Consider the following 17389-nt stretch of genomic DNA (forward strand, 5'->3'; position numbering starts at 1 on the left):
GATCCGATAATCAGGCGAAAAATGACAACGTGTTTATTGAATTACACAAAACGCTGTTTTCGTGTCTTTTCCCTGGAATTGCTCAGAAGCGGCCGGACTATGTTCATATTCAAAACGGTATCAAACGGAAATGTATGGATGAAAAAATAATCTGTTTTTTGCACGTTGACCAGAAGTAGCTCAATGAGACTCGAGGGCGTTATTAGACCCATAGCGATACTATAAAATATAGGTTTAGTTCTACAAACTACAACTACGTTTACATGGGTTTAGTGGGCAGCGCGGAAGTGGTCACTTCCCGGAAGGGGCGTGGCACTCAATGTGTTAAGAAAGGAGTGTATTTGGGCTGAAACCATTAAAAAAATTATCTTGCTAATGAATGGAAGGTTGGATATTGGCCTATAGTTGGTCAGTACATTACTGTCTAGTTTGGGTTTCTTTAGTAAGGGTATTACAACGGCTGTTTTGAATACAGTTGGGAAGATGCCCATTAGAAGAGATGTATTTATAATCTTTAGGACATAACTTATGACACTGTCAAATATCTGCTTAAAAATGCTGTAGGTATAGGGTAAATACAGAAAATGGAGTTACATTCCATGATGTTGATTCCATCAGTTGTAATACAAGTGCATTTCCCCATCATTACACCTTTTTAGCAGGGTTTACAGGGTTTCTTCACATTTTGATGCAGAGGACTGAGGGGTGGGGGCAGTATTAAGTAGCTGGTCAATAGCAGAGAATAATATTCTAGATTTTCCAATATGGCCTATATTGATGCTATTCATTTAATCTTTTGTAGCCTAGTATGTATTTATTGGAACTATCACCAGGTCTCGTCTGGACTCTTAAATAGAGTAGCAGATGTTTAGTAGGCATAGCTTCCTCTTCTGCAACATTAGATTGATGTAAAATGATTATGACATTTGATCATACATAATTTATAAGCCCACACACACACACACACACACACACACACACACACACACACAACATGCATGCACACATATGTGTGTGTGTCTTCATGTTTTTCCTGGAGCTAAAACCTTGAACATATGGACACATGGGATTTAAATAAAATATTCATTATAACCTTGACTACATGTTAACATCTGCAGGATGATACATGACCTAAAGGCTACATTAAGATGAGGTACATGGTGACTATACAGCCTGACATAGCGTATCTATGGGAGGTACTTCTATACTGCCTTGCGGGTGACGTATTCTGGCTGTTTTCTCACTAGCCAAACGTAGCCTGGACCCGATCAAGTCAATGACGTCCACTCGTCCAGTCATTTAGTGTCAGCAACGTGGCTCTTAAAATTAGGCTAGTTAACAAAATAATATAAGAGTATACAAAAGAGTATAATATAATCCTCCAGTAAAACATTCATGTTACCGCTCAGCCCACATGCAGTTTAACAGACAAGATTGCTGGTAAACGGGAAAGGAAAACACCAATCATTTTCGCCATAGGCAGAGAAAAAAAGGAGGCAGGGTTTATCAACACGTGAAAGGTCTATAGAAATAACATAGAACTATCCTAACATCCACTCCCTGGCTGAGGGTTTGAGAGAGAGAGAGAGAGAGAGAGAGAGAGAGAGAGAGAGAGAGAGAGAGAGAGAGAGAGAGAGAGAGAGAGAGAGAGAGAGAGAGAGAGAGAGAGAGAGAGAGAGAGAGAGAGAGACATAGAGACTAGAGATGACCCCCGGACCCCGGTTCTAAACGGGAACCGGTACTATATTAGAAAATACCGGAGTATTTATAAGCTCCGACGTCATCGGTACTGCTATCGATACTCTAGAGAAATTATTATTATTATTATTATTATTATTATTATTATTATTATTATTATTATTATTATTATTATTATCATTATTATTTTATTATTATTATTATTATTATTATTATTATTATTATTATTATTATTATTATTATTATTATTATTATTATTATTATTATTATTATTATTATTATTATTATTATTATTATTATTATTATTATTATTTAAAAGTTGCGAACGATCTCTCCTCTCTCTCTCTGTCCACAAGAAGCGAGCCGCAGCGAGTCATTATTACACACACTCCTCGCGAGTCGCTACACATACGGGTACTTCTTATACATACAGGTACTCCTTAATGAAAGTGCTGTCCCCGTGCTGAAGCGCGCTGCACACAGACAGCTCTGCCTCTGCATGCACTGAGTCGTGATGGCGGATAGAGCGAAGCGTTCTAAAGTATGGATATACTTTACAAGGGTCAATGCCGACAACGCACGTTGCCACAAGTGCAACAAAACATTTGCCAGTAAGGGTGGCAATACGAGCAATCTATCAAAACATTTGTTGGCTAAACACGATATTAGTGTGCAGAAATGCGCCGTATTCGACTGCCTTGCGCGCAGTGGTCCATCTGCATCCACGTCCACTGCAGCCGGTAAGCCAAGATACGGAGTTGCCTAGGCTAATAACGAATTATTACAAATAGGCTAATAAACAAAATAATTGTTTAGCTACAAATACTACAATCTAAAAACTTTTTATAGATCGTCAAGCTGAGGCCACCAATGTGTCCCAGGCCAGTGAGCCCACCACACATCCTCCCTCTACCTCCACCACCCAAAGTCCTTTCTCCCTAGCAGCTAGAGGAAGGATGACAGAGGATAGGGTGAACGAGTGTCACAGGGCTGTGACAAAGTTTGTTGTCAAAGGCCTGCATCCCTTCTCTACAGTGGAGTCCAAGGGCTTTAGGTAACAACTAATCATTCAGTGTATATCGTTTTTTTGTATACATAGTTGTCTAACTTGTCTGTTGTTGTTGTTATAAGTTATTATTGAAGCAGCTATTCCCACCACTCCACACAAATTTACAATAATTCAATCATTTCTAATCTTTACTGTAGGGAGATGACCAATGCTCTCACCTGGAAATATACCCCTCCCTGCATAAATTATATTTATTTATAATACTTATTTATAAAGTTGTATAAATAATAAAGCAATGTCGATGCTGTTCTTAATTAATTGTCTTTTTTTCTTGCAAAAAATAACAAAAAAGAACCGATAAGAGTATCGATAAAGTACCGAACCGTTAAGCAGTATCGATAAGAGTAGTAGTATCGATAAAATCCTAACGATACCCATCCCTAATAGAGACAGAGACAGAGACAGAGACAGAGATAGAGACAGAGAGAGAGATGGGGTTTTAGCCACAGGGACCTTTCAGAGAGAGATGACGGGTCCGGTATTTCCCAACTTACTGCACGATTGGCAGTTGATAATCCTTGTATTGACAAAGCCTACTTTGCTGGAACGATTGATTTTGTACGTATAGTATGCACGCTAAATGAATCGTTCCAGCAAAGCATCTTACAGTATGTGTGTGTGTGTGTGTGTGTGTGTGTATGTATGTGTGTGTGTGTGTGCGCTCGTCGTGCGCTGAGACTGCCTTGCTAAGCCGTTTATTTATTTATATGTATTTATTCATGGAGCATTTATTTATACACTCTGGTTGGATGGTGTATTGTACTTGTGCTGTACAATAACAATACATTTTTAATCTAATCTCATTTTGTGAGTCACAAATCGCTTCCTGTTGAATGGATCAGATGGCGAACCTCTGCAGTTTTGCACAGGCCTCATTCACCTTATAAGGAGCTGGCGGGGCGTGCCTGTATGCAAATTAATTGAGTTTAAGAATGAGTGGGATTCATCGTTCAACACGCCTGGGTAAGAACAGATTTGGACACATTCCCTGCCACGCTTCCATCCATCAATGTATGATCACTGCCACCAGTCTAAGCCTATGGAGAATGAGATGTTCACCTTCTTTGCAGGGCTATAACTTTTTAAATTGTATTGCTAAATTGACATTACTATGGCCCATTCAACATCGATTATCTATCGTTCAGGATGTAGGAACGTTATACTTTTTCATTCATAGATTCATACGAAAATACCGTCTAGAATATAAATATGTTTTTATCGTTTTCTGCAGTAATTCCTAGAACGGGGGGGGGGGGGGGGGGGGGTCGTTTATAATTCCGTGATCGTCAGTAAATGCTTTATGTAGTATGGGTGATATATTGATCAGAGCAGTTTGCATTTTTTATTTTTATTTTTTATTGGTCTTTTTTCCCCTCCATTTTCCGCCGATTTTCTCCCATCCCAATGTTAGTCGTATGCCAATTCCCAGTCCCTTCCTGGTCGCTGCGCACTTACCCCCCACAGTCAGATCATCTGGGAGAGTGGAGGCTACCACGTGCTTCCTCCGACACACGTCCAGCCAATCACCGCTTCTTTTCACCTGGCAGCGCGGATTCTCATTGAGAGGGCGTAGCGTGTGGGAGGACCACACTATCCCCCTCACGTCCAATCCGCGCTTAGCAGGCGCCCCGACCGAACTGTAGGAGTCGCTGTTTACAACGACCCGGACCCACCCCGCCAGCTTCTCCCACCCTCTGATACAGCCAATTGTATCAGTGCAGACGGCCAGCCAAGCTGGTGACAACCCCGGAGCTGTGAGCTGGATTCGAACAGGCAAATCCAGCTCAGCTCCGGGGCTGGTGACGAACGCAATCTCCGCTCGGCCACCTAACCGCCTCCAGCAGTTTGCATTATTAATAATAAACACTCACGCTGAAAATGACGTCAGCGTCCTCTTACCGTTCGCCGATGAGACTGGAGGAAAAAGATCCCACTTATTTGATGGTGATCTACTCGATCCATTTCCGGTTTGTATAATAATAATAAACGCCCAAATCATATCGATTATTGAGTTTTGGCAGCGATCCATATACACAACGTGTGTCTAGAGTCCCGCAACAATATGTGAGTGCCGGACGCATTTGCCCGGTGCACCAAGATCACCAGAGATCCATTTCCGGTTGTAACTCGCCAATCATCCACCAGGCGGCAGTATTGAAGCGTTGCAGAGTTGTGCAGGCTCCCACTGCATCAGACCAGGCTCCGTGAGGGCATTCTGAATACCATGGCGAAAAAATTAAATATGATCTCAATAACGTCGTACGCCGTGGAATGGCAGAATTAGCATGACCTTGAAACACGTTGTACGACGTTTATGGCGCAGGATGTGTTAAGAACGGGTTGGCGGTTAAGAAAAATAATAAGAAAAATAATAAGAGAGTATTGGTGAATGAGGCCCAGTGTTCATGCCTTGCTCTATGCATTGTGCTACTTGGGGAATAAAACCCTGTGTGTGTGTGTGTGTGTGTGTGTGTGTGTGTGTGTGTGTGTGTGTGTGTGTGTGTGAGTGAGTGAGTGAGTGAGTGAGTGAGTGAGTGAGTGAGTGAGTGAGTGAGTGAGTGAGTGAGTGAGTGAGTGAGTGAGTGAGTGAGTGAGTGAGTCAAGTCAAGTCAATTTTATTTGTATAGCACATTTCCAGGCAGCAGTAGCTGGCACCAAAGTGCTTCACAGGCAGGTTGATAAAAACAAAATAATATGATATAAGATTAAAACACAGTAAAGCAATGAAAGTAATAAAAACAGGTAGGACACAGTAAAACAAAGAGGATAGAAGGGCCAGGGGTCTAGTGGTGATTAAGTGGGGGGGAAGGCCAAGGAGAACAGGTAGGTTTTTAAAAGTGATTTAAAAGCCTGCACGGTCTGGGTGGCCCGTACGCGTGAATATTAAAGGCAACCGACTTGTGTTCGGCTTTTCTCTGATTGGCCGCGACCCCCCGCCCCCACGCGCAGGCAAGCGGCAGGCCGTCCCACGTCCCAAATGAAATCCAAGGAGCAAGCGGCAGCGCGGGCAACCAACTTGTGTACCAACCAACTTGTGTTCAGCTGTTGTTCCAACCAACTTGTGTTCAGCTGCGGTAGCAGTGGAGCGCTATGAAATGCGCTGAACTAGAAAGCGTAACGTTATTATGTTTCGCGTTTTTAACAACCAACTACCAGATTCACTCGTCACTGTACATCACGTCTGAAGTATAAACAAAGCCCATACAGTTATGAAATGCGCTGAGCCCATACAGTTATGAAATGCGCTGAACTAGAAAGCGTAACGTTATTATGTTTCGCGTTTTTAACAACCAACTACCAGATTCACTCGTCACTGTACATCACTTCAGCTCCAGCAGCGGCCGCGCTCCGTTGTAGGAAGCCCTTCAATGACAGCGCTCTCATATTTTGCGAATGCATAAACTATATCTTAAATTATGGCTATGTGTCTAATATGGCTGTCGCTTATCAATGACTTCGCGACAGCCATATTAAACACTCACTGTACATCAGTGTGGAACTGTACGCTGTAACGTTATATGTTATTTCGCCCGTGGAGGCTGCTGAAGCGCCAGCGGGGCGACGCAGTGGTTTATCCCCGGCTTCCGTGCGCCGCCCGCGGCTTGATCCAGCTCCAGCAGCAGCAGCGGCCGCGCTCCGTTGTAGGAAGCCCTTCAATGACAGCGCTCTCATATTTTGCGAATGCATAAACTATATCTTAAATTATGGCTATGTGTCTAATATGGCTGTCGCTTATCAATGACTTCGCGACAGCCATATTAGACACATCGCCATAATTTAAGATATAGTTTATGCATTAGCAAATATGAGAGCTCTTTGTCATGACCAAACATAATCCCAACATAGATAGGAGGTGTACTGTATGTCAAATGTCGGTCATGTGGTGGAAGAGTTTAGTACAGTCACACAACAGAACACCAGTGTTTCTAGTAGATATGTTTATTAATATAAATAAACACCTCTGTCTGAACTGGTTCGACCAGCGCGTTGGTTCGACCAGCGCTTCTGCCGCGTCTCTCAGCGGAAAAGGGCGTGTGCTAGGGCGGTCACGTGGCCGTGTGGCCAATCAGAGAAACGCTGAACGAAAAGCTGAACACAAGTTGGTTGCCTTTAATATTCACGCGGCCCGCACGATAAGGGGGAGGCTGTTCCACAATCTAGGCGCTGCGGTGGAGAAGGCTCTGTCTCCCCTAGTCTTGAGCCTAGTTCTAGGCACCACCAATAGCAGCTGGTCAGCTGATCTGAGGGATCGGTGGGGGGTGTGGCGGTGCAAGAGCTCAGATAGATAGGGAGGGGCCGTGCCATTTAGTGATTTAAAAACATTTAGGGCTAGTTTAAAATCTATTCTAAAACGAACAGGTAGCCAGTGGAGTGAAGCCAAAACTGGGCTGATGTGCTAATGTTTTTTTTATTTTATTTTTTAGCGTTTATCGCTTTTTCTGGTCAAGCATGACCGACAGATACAGGGTGAAACGGGATATAGAGCAGGGGAAGACATTCTGGTAAATGACGGCGGGTCCGGGAATCGAACTCGGAGTCCACCAGATCCGTGACGCAGCACGGTTTTCCCCGACGCAGAAATAGCGCAGAGATATGCGGTGAGCTACTGGAGCTCCCCATGTTTTTTTGTTTTGGTGAGGAGGCGCGTGGCTGCGTTCTGCACCAGTTGTAGGCGGCGAAGCAGGGATTTGTCGATGCCTGTGTAAAGGGCATTGCAGTAGTTGAGGCGAGTGGTGACAAAGGCATGTATCACCGTCTCTAGGTTACTTTGGGAGAGGTATGCCTTTGTCTTCGCCAGGAGTCTGAGGTGGTAAAAACTGTTTTTGACTACGCTGCGCTGACCTGTTTGTCGAATTTAAAATTGCTGTCGAAGATGACCCAGAGGTTCCTGACAGAGCTGGAGAGGTTTGGACCCAGGGGACCAAGTGCGTTTGCATTTGATCTCATCTTGTCGATGGTGTACAATGAATTAGGTATATTTGTTAGTAAGTTAGCCATGTAATAAGCGGGATAATGTATAGCTATACTCGATCATTGTCGCAAAATAATTGACCTTCACTGACGTTTAAAACACCTCGGCGCTGCGCCTCGGTATTTTAAACTCCGTGTCGGTCAATTATTTTGCGACAATGACCTCGTAGCTATACATTATCCCTTACATAACCTAGGTAGGGAACAACCAGGAGATCACTGCAACTCACACAAGTTGGAGAACTATCTCTCTCTCTCTCTTGCTCTCACACACACACACAAAAGGAGCCGCATGTGATTGGTGGAGGCGGGACCCTTACAAAAAACTGTTGTTGCTAATCATTGACACATGCTAGCCTGTAATAATCCCCCCCCAGAAAAATCTACTTTGCATTTGATATATTGCAAATATATGCCATCACACACACTGGCATTTAAAGGGTTAGAATTATAAAATGAATATGTGGTGTTATGATCAGGGCTGAAGTTGAATAAAAGATTGTATTATTTTCAATCTGACATTACAAAAAAACTGAAAATCCATCAAAATCAGTGTTGTTGCTAATCATACATATGCTAGCCTGTTTTTTAACAATAATTTGTGATGCCATCACAAACACTGGCATTTAAAGGGTACAAATAAAAAAAATGCCTGCACCAGAATGCAGGAAATGAAGTCTTTGTAACAAGAAATGTCCTGGTGGGGGACCCCCAGACCCCCTGCTTAAAAAGTGGCCTGACTGGGGCTATATTTTGCACTATATTTCCTGGCCTGAATGATTTCCCCAGTCCGGCCCTGGTTAAAAGCCTCCAATGCTTATTAGTGTATGTGCGTTTGAACGTGTGCATGTTTCAACCATACATTTCCATGTATTACATTTTTTTTTATTATTATTATTTTTTACCTCCTATAATAGTGGGGGTCGCGGCTCTCTGACCCCGTTATTTTTGGGTCGCGGCCTGAAAAGTTTGGGAACCCCTGGTCTATACTATTATCTACTATACCTATACTACTACCTACTGTGCTACCATGTCTACTATCCAGTGTACTATGCAACCAGTGATGCCAGTAACGCGTTACTAAGTAACGCGTTATTGTAATCTGATTACTTTTCCCCGAAAATAGTAATCTAACGCGTTAATCTTTAAAAGCCAGTAATCTGATTGCAGTTACTTGTCCAAGTGGCTGTGCGTTACTATTTCGTTACTATCTCATCATAAATTCATAATGCAGGCGGAATGCAGTATTTTATTTCGTTTTCGACAGTCAAAAATACATTTTGAGCTGTTTTTCTTATTTGGGAGTGACGTGGTGTGGCAGTGAAAGGGTTAAATACAAGAATGTGTCCCGCGGCGTGACTGGACCCTCTGTCTGTGAGTGACTCTGCTTTGGTCCAATCACATTCCCCATCCACAGTCTGCGAATCAGAGGCAGAGTAGGGCGGGTCTTCACAGCACGTCATGTGACATATGCGCCAATCGTGTGACAGCAGGGCTCCGTCGTCGGAGAATTCCACCCCAAAACGCTTGGCAAAATTAAAAGTGAAACCGCAAGATGACTTTTGCGGTTTCTGTTCAGACTTCCATCCCAAAACGCTCGTCTAAATGTAGCCTCAGTCACTACTTCACGTTTGTGTCAGCTAAGCCGGGTGAAAAAAACATTCATATGCGGAGGAAACAAAATACTGTCTACCGCTAAAAACAGCACATCCAATTGCATTGAAAGCATCTGGAATCACAACACTAGCCGACGCTTCGACTAGGTACAGGAGGGTTGATGGTGGCAGAGCAAAAGATCTTATTTGCCAGATTTACAGTTAATTTACATGTTAAAGAGAGACTGATTGTATGTTTATAGAGAGATATTTATAAAAACAATTGAATAGTTACAGTTGATATAATTGAATAGTTCAGCCTGCATTTGTTAGATGTGATACACTGGTTTTGTAAAACCACTGGCTGGCTGCTCTAATGCTGTGAGCATCATAGACTGTTGCTTTACCATACTTGATGGTACAGAAGCTGAAGCACTAGTTTAACAATTTACGTTATGTGCAGAGAAACAAGTTAAAAACAATTTATGCACTTTCAATAAAGCGTTTAAAAAGAAACTGTTGGGGGAACGACGACGACTTCGTAACCTAGTTACTTTCAAAGTAACTAAGTTACTCTGATAATCAAGTAATCAGTAAAGTAACTTAGATTACTTTTTAAAGGAGTAATCAGTAATCAGATTACTTTTACAAGTAATCTGTGGCATCACTGTATGCAACTATGTCTATACTATACCTATACTACTACCTACTATGCCATCACATCTATACTACTATCTACTATGTACTATGCTACTATGTCTATACTACTATCTACTACGTACTATGCTACTATACCTATACTACTATGCTACCACGTCTATACTACTATCTACTATGCTACTATGACTATACTACACTACAGTATCTACTACAGTATGTACAGTCTGTCATCCCCACCTGTCTGAAAAAGTCCACCATTATCCCTGTACCCAAAAAATCCACGCCCGCTTGCCTCAACGACTATCGCCCTGTAGCTCTCACCTCCACAGCCATGAAGTGCTTTGAGAAACTAGTGAAGGGCTACATCTGTTCCTGCAATTTGCATAACTTCCCACTCTCCAGGACATTTATAACAAGCGTTGCAGGGCCAAGGCTAAGAGAATAATCAAAGACTCTAGTCACCCAAACAACTGCCTCTTTGAACTGCTGCGGTCAGGCAAGCGCTACCGGAGTCTCATGGCCAGTACAGAGACTCAGAAGGGGCTTCTATCCCCAGGCCGTCAGGATGCTCAATGACAATGACACTATGTAACAACCCATCATCTACACTCACTGCACACACATCCACACCCACTTTAAACAAACACTCACCTTACCACTCACTTTAACACACTTTATATTTATCTATTACTAAAGAGATTTGCACTACATTCATACCTCATTGGCACCCTACCCTATGTTTTGTACCTCATCTCATTTCTGCATTGTACCTCACTGTTACTCATTTTACTCTGTATTGTATATTGTATATTGAACATTCCTTTACTTACTTTTTACTTACTTAATTACTTTTTTAGTTACCTTTTTACTGTATGTAGCACACTCTCAGGGACTCATACAAAAACAAGCATTTCATCATAAAGTATTCTGTATTTTGTTGTGACAAATAATAAACAAACTTGAAACTTGAAACGTACTATGCTACTATACCTATACTACTATTCTACTATGTCTATACTACTATGCGCACCCCTGCTGACTTGTTGTACACAACTTGTAAGTGGCTTTGGATAAAAGTGTTAGCTAAATGACTAAATGTTAATGTAATGTGTGGTTACCTTGTGCAGCTGTCCGTCCCGGTCTCCCAGCAGAGCAATGGTGTGTCCTGCCTCTGTTGCCGTGGTAACGGCTGTCAGCTGGGTTGTCCTGTTGATGCTGGGTGTGGAGGAGAGAGGCCGGGTGCTGGCGATGGGACTGGGAGTATGTTCCCCTCCACACGGATATTCATTCAGAGAATCCTGAGAGAGAAAGAGTGAGACAGGGAGACAGGGGGACGGAGACAGGGGGACAGAGAGAGAGATGGAGAGAGAGATGGAGAGAGAGACAGGGAGACAGAGAGAGAGACGGAGAGAGAGACAGAGAGACAGGGAGACAGAGAGATTTCCTGATATGAGCTGGATTTCTGGATTCTGTGTTGCCTGGATGGACCAAACTATTGTAAATAGAATGCATTGTAGGTTTTGGTATTTTCGTTGGTTGTGTTGACAATAAGAAAACATGTTGAATTAAGCGTCCTTATCCTTTAAGGATTAAGGTTATAAACAATGTATTAGGTGAAAATTATTTCCTATGGCACAGCTTAACTAGGGGTATGGACATCCAAAAATGTGAGACTTTTTAGACATTATTGTCCCCAAGGGGACATTCCTTTCTATATCACTACACACATTACATACAATACAACAGCACAAAACAACATACCATGACAGACAACAGTACACACTCAGACCTGTTCAGTGTGGCCTTCTGTTTATGGCTGCAGGTATCAGGTTTTTCAAGCAAGCCCCAGTGTTAGTTCTGTACCTCAGTGTTCTGTACCCCAGTGTTCTGTTACTGTACCCCAGTGTTCTGTACCTCAGTGTTCTGTACGCCAGTGTTCTGTTACTGTACCTCAGTGTTCTGTACCTCAGTGTTCTGTACCTCAGTGTGCTGTACCTCAGTGTTCTGTACCTCAGTGTTCTGTACCTCAGTGTTCTGTTACTGTACCTCAGTGTTCTGTACCTCAGTGTTCTGTACCTCAGTGTGCTGTACCTCAGTGTTCTGTACCTCAGTGTTCTGTACCTGTCCTGTTCTATTGAGGTAGTGATTGAGTGGGAGTGTGATGTCCTGTTCTATTGATGTTGCAATGTGTGCAATGGCTTTATTGTGTGTGTAGATATTGGGATGTGATATGATATAAATATGGAAATCAATTGATGATAATAATCACTGGTGTAGGATTAAATAAATTGATACTTCTTCCTACTCCTTTTCATATTAATATTGTTTATTTGTTTGGCTTTTTGTAATTTCTTTATGCATCTATATTTTTTTAAATAAATGATTTAATTAATTAATTGTTTTGCTCTGTGGGGTTGGTTGTGGGGAGACCTGCTTGTGGATGACTCCTGCTCGAAGCTGAGTCTATTGTCACTCCCGGGTAGGGATGGGTACCGCTCACATTTGAACCGATACGGTACCGGTACCCGTGAATCGATACCGGTACCCAACGGTACCTTTTTTCGGTACTTTAGGCTCTAAAAATGTAATCTACCTACCTCAGTCGTGAAAAGAAATATCCAAACTTCAAATAACGACACTTTCGACAGTTTTCGGCTTGCCATTGCCCCGACTGCTTTGTTGTTGAATCAAGTCAAATCCTAGGTAAGCGTATATTGTGCGTGTGAACGTTGACATGAAAAGAAAAAAGGTTTAAAAAATAAAATAAAAAAAAGTGTAAAGTTTTAATTCCTACTAGGACATATGGGATTTTTTTATAGACCCCGATATCTCCCACTTCGCGTCACGAATTGCGGAAGTATGGATGTGGGCGTTTCATCGAGTCAACGCGTGAAGGTTTCCTTGTTGTAGCAACGAGATGTCCTCTGGTTCTTCCGCTTCTTCCCACGTAACGTGAACGCGGCATAAGCCCCCCTTCCTGATGACTACAGCCAGACCACGTCCCTTTCCTGGCAACTATTGACTACTACACGCAGGCCGCGTCTATACTTTCCGCAAGTGGCTTGTCCTTCCGCGTTTCCGTTTTGCGCTCTGATTGGCCAACCACGTTTCTGGTCATGTGACATGTGCGCCCAATCATGGGACGGCAAGTTTTTGGACGGTTAAGCTTAGGCGCTCTTTCGAAGTTGGTTAAGGTTAGAGTTTGTCTTAGAGCATGGCGATAGAACGCCTGCCCTGATTCCAAACTCTAACCTTAACCAACTGCGAAAGAGTCGCCTAAGCTTAACCAGTGATAAACTAGGCGTTAGGTCGTTTGCAGGCTGTTAGACCCGGAAATAGGCGCAGAACTTGCCGTCCCACGATTGGCGCACATATCACATGACCAGAAACGTGTGTGGCCAATCAGAGCGCAGTATATCCTTGGCAGTATATCCTGACTGTGCTCTTCTGTCACATGTTTATTTTTATATTGTCAAATAAAGTCATTCATTCATTCATTCATTCAAAGCGGGAACGCGGAAGGACAAGCCACTTGCGAAAAGTATAGACGCAGCCAGGCCAGACCACGCCCCCTGCCCCAACAGCTGTGGTCTAAGAATTCACAGCCAAGTCAGTTTATGGGTGCAGTAACCAGAAGCCACCAGTAGATGGAGATAACAACTGAACTCACACAGCAGCTAAAGGTTTCTTTGTTTCAGAGGCCATGACAGAGAATGACATCTGGAAAGCTAGTATACATGTATGGTAGTATTACAAAAATATAGGAAATGGTGAAATGCGTGTGTGTGTGTGGTGTGTGGTGTGTGTGTGTGTGGTGTGTGGTGTGTGGTGTGTGGTGTGTGGTGTGTGTGTGTGTGTGTGTGTATGCTGTATTCTATGAGAGGCGGAGCGGGGGAAACCGCTGGTACCGGGCAAAATCAGATATAATTCCCACATTTACAGTTGATAACAAGCCACTGAGAGTGTACGCACGTCATGAAACATATACCGATCTGGGTCATAAATTTTATGTGGCAGGTGAATGGGAACAACAAGTGAGTGAAATTATCTCTGATTACTCAACCAGATTAGATTTAATTGATTCATCGCCCCTGCCACTCATCATGAAACTTGAAGCAGTCAGACAGATAGCCCTGGTCAAAGTTCAGCACCTATTCTCAAATGTACATATTCCTCGCACATTTCTTTGTGAGATGAACAATAAAACCGTACAGATGGTGAGACAATGGACTGGACTGGACACTCACTCAACACGGGACATCATATTCCATACCATGCGGAGGGGCGGCCTGGGTGTTCCCAACTTTGAATGGACGTACATTGCCACGAGACTCGGCCATCTTCTCAACATGCTGAACAGTGACGACCAGCACGTCAGAGAGCAGGCCAGAGCCTCTCTGTTCTTAGACCTGCAGAGACGCAAGGTCCCCCTGGCGTGTGGGTCGGATCCAAACTTCCTGGGTTACAAGAAGAAACCAAGTGGAAAGCTGGACAGCCGCGCCCCCGGATTCGGGATGTGGTCTGACTGGCCAGACCTGAATGACCTATGCGGCTGGTCCAACGTGGCCCTGGAGTGGGTGGGGCCGGACTCAGATGCTGTTAATGTTTCTGAGGAGATCATCTCTGACCCTACCATCTCCGTGAAGGCCACCATTGACATCTGTGGAACGTGGCATGAACTGCCACTTACCAATGCCCGTGGCCATCTCATGTCGGCACAACAACAACGACAACGTCAACACTGGACTGAGCTTAAATTGCAAGGGAAGCTTGCCTGTCTCCCTGCCACTGACCACTCTGTCTCGCACGCAGTTTAAAAAAATTTAGCTATTGATGAGAGCATCATCATTTTTACTTTAAAAGCTAGGCTACAGGTTTTACCATCGAAGCTCAACCTTTCCATCTGGTTCCCTGGCAGTCATAGCCCACACTGCATACACCATGGTCACGAACAGACAACAGAAACCATGTCTCACATACTCAATGGCTGTCATGCATACAAAGGGCTCTACATTTCTAGGCATGATAGGATCGTGGATCTGATTGCAGACAGTGTCAGTTCCACACTCGGTTCACCTGCAACATATAAGCTGTATAAGCACACCAGTGTGAAGCCATATATGTTCAATCTGTATAGGGACAATTCACTGTTCTCGGGTATTTCAGCAAACACCCCCGATGTTGTTATTGTTAATGAGAATAACAGAGAGGTTCTCATCCTAGAAGTTGGCTGCACGTTTGACTACAGTCTAGAGGAAGCCTTTACAACCAAAATGTTAAAGTATCAACTGTTAGAGCATACCATATCACAACTCGGCTACAACTGTAAACTTAGTCTTCATATTTGGAAGCCTGGGTCATGTTCATAAGTTGGGTGTTAGAGGCCTTCAGATGGCCGGTCTTCCGAAGAGAAGAGCCAAACAATTAGCAAGATATTGCTCAGTGTCAGCAATTATTGGCAGCCGCACAATTTGGAGAAGACGCTGCTATCTGTATCCATGAGCTGTGTGTTGATTGTCAGGTTCATCATCCATGTGTGTGTTTAACTTTGGTTGCCATTGTCAATTTGGGCACGAATGTATCAGAATAACCCACAATGTCCACGTACACTGATAATATTTGTGTCCTTTAAACATTGTCTTTATGTGGACATAAATAAAGATTCTAACTGTGTGTGTGTGTGTGTGTGTGTGTGTGTGTGTGTGTGTGTGTGTGTGTGGTCAGTAGGCCTGTATACAGTAGGTCAGTTCAGATGAAGCAGTAAGCAAGATTACATTCACACAAACTCTACTACATATCTAGCTGTGTGTATGTATGCGTATGTGTACCTTGGGCAGTGTGAGACACTTGGAGGAGACAGCATACTCTATATAAGCCTCTTCATGTCCGCCGCTTCCTCTTCCTGCTTCAGTGTAGCAGACTTCCTGTGCTCTCCTCAGCACGGCATCCAGCTCAGACATTCCATAAATGCAGAGCGCCGAGCGAGCGCTTGCTACGGGTGTGGAGGCTTGTCCTGCCGCCATGGCAACAAACAGAGTCGGCGCGTCCCGATGCGTTCCGAGCCACGCCCCCTGGGCTAGGTTGAACCCGCCCTCGCAGACCAGCGGAATCTCCACATAAGAGTAGAAGCTGCGGTCAGACGCGCAGAGACGAGAGACGTAGGTTCGATACTCCTTCTTGTGCCTCTTGTCTCGTCTGGAGAACAGGAAGTAGACGAAGGTGTTGTGGGTGAATGTCTTGACGAAGTGGTTCTTGTACTCAGAATAACTTCCTACCACCAGCTTCCCTAGCTCCTCCTCCTGTGAGAATGCCAAGCGAGGGGGCGTGACCGGTGCCAGACGGCGTGTGGTGATTGGTGGGATTTCGCCGGGTCCGACGGTGTAGCCACGGCCGACCAGCATCAGCCGCAGATAACTAACTCCGCCCCCTTCCTGTGTGTGCTCTGTTGTTATGATGACGGCTACCGTGGAGATGCGAGGGTCATTAGCGGCAACGTACTGAGTGTCCACAGGGTTAGATGTCTGGTAGAGGACGTCTGACACGTTGGACAAATTCCTGAGAGACAAGAAGAGATTAGGTACTGAAAATACTACTGATATATATAATACTACTGATATAGCAAAGGGTTAGGGTTAGTGTAATACAAATTATAATATATATATAAAGTGCAAGTATTCACACCCCTTCACTTTTTACATATTTTGTTATGCCTTATTACAAAATTCATACAATTAATTTGCCCCTCAAATTCGACACATATTACCCCATAAAGACAAAGTGAAAAAAACATAAATATCATACATGAGTACATACGTATTCACACCCTTTACTCAATACTTTGTTGAATCACCACCATGCTTCACTGTAGGACGTGCTGCCACCAGCATGCTTCACTGTAGGGATGGTATTGGCCAGGTACATTGGAACACTGGAGCTCTATCAGAGTTACCATCAGGTTCTTGGTCACCTCCCTGACCAAGGCCCTTCTCCCCCGATTGCTCAGTTTGGCCGGGCGGCCAGATCTAGGAAGAGTCCTGCTGGTTTCAAACATCTTCCATTTCCAAACGATGGAGACCACTATGCTCAATTGGCTACAGAATTTTTTTGCACCCTTCTCCAGATCTGTGCCTGCCCTCAATACAATCCTGTCTTGGGAGGTCTACAGACAATTCCTTCGACTGGCTTGGTTTGTGCTCTGACATGCAATGTCAACTGTGGCACCTTATATAGACAGGTGTGTGCCTTTCCAAATCATGGCAATTGAATTCACCACAGGTGGACTCCAATCGAGTTGTAGAAACTTCTCAGGGATGATCAGTGGAAACAGGATGCGCCTGAGCTAAATTTAGAGTGTGATTACACTTTGAGCAAATGGAGTGAGTACATTTTCATTTTT

At 43.7% G+C, this 17389-nt stretch overlaps 1 protein-coding gene across 1 annotated transcript in view; it reads right to left on the reverse strand.

Moving 5' to 3' along the window:
- plxnb3 (plexin B3) overlaps nucleotides 1–17389 on the reverse strand; it is a 248172-nt gene that overhangs the window by 71934 nt on the left and 158849 nt on the right. The window contains exons 4-5 of the mRNA XM_084333745.1: nucleotides 15822–16548; nucleotides 11112–11291 (exon numbers count right to left, since the gene is read on the reverse strand). Of these exons, the coding sequence (XP_084189871.1) occupies nucleotides 11112–11291; nucleotides 15822–16548 (907 nt within the window). The remainder of the gene's footprint in view (nucleotides 1–11111; nucleotides 11292–15821; nucleotides 16549–17389) is intronic.

The sequence above is a fragment of the Notolepis coatsorum genome (assembly GCF_963971535.1).
Source record: "Notolepis coatsorum genome assembly, chromosome: 17".
NCBI classification, from domain to species: domain Eukaryota; kingdom Metazoa; phylum Chordata; class Actinopteri; order Aulopiformes; family Paralepididae; genus Notolepis; species Notolepis coatsorum.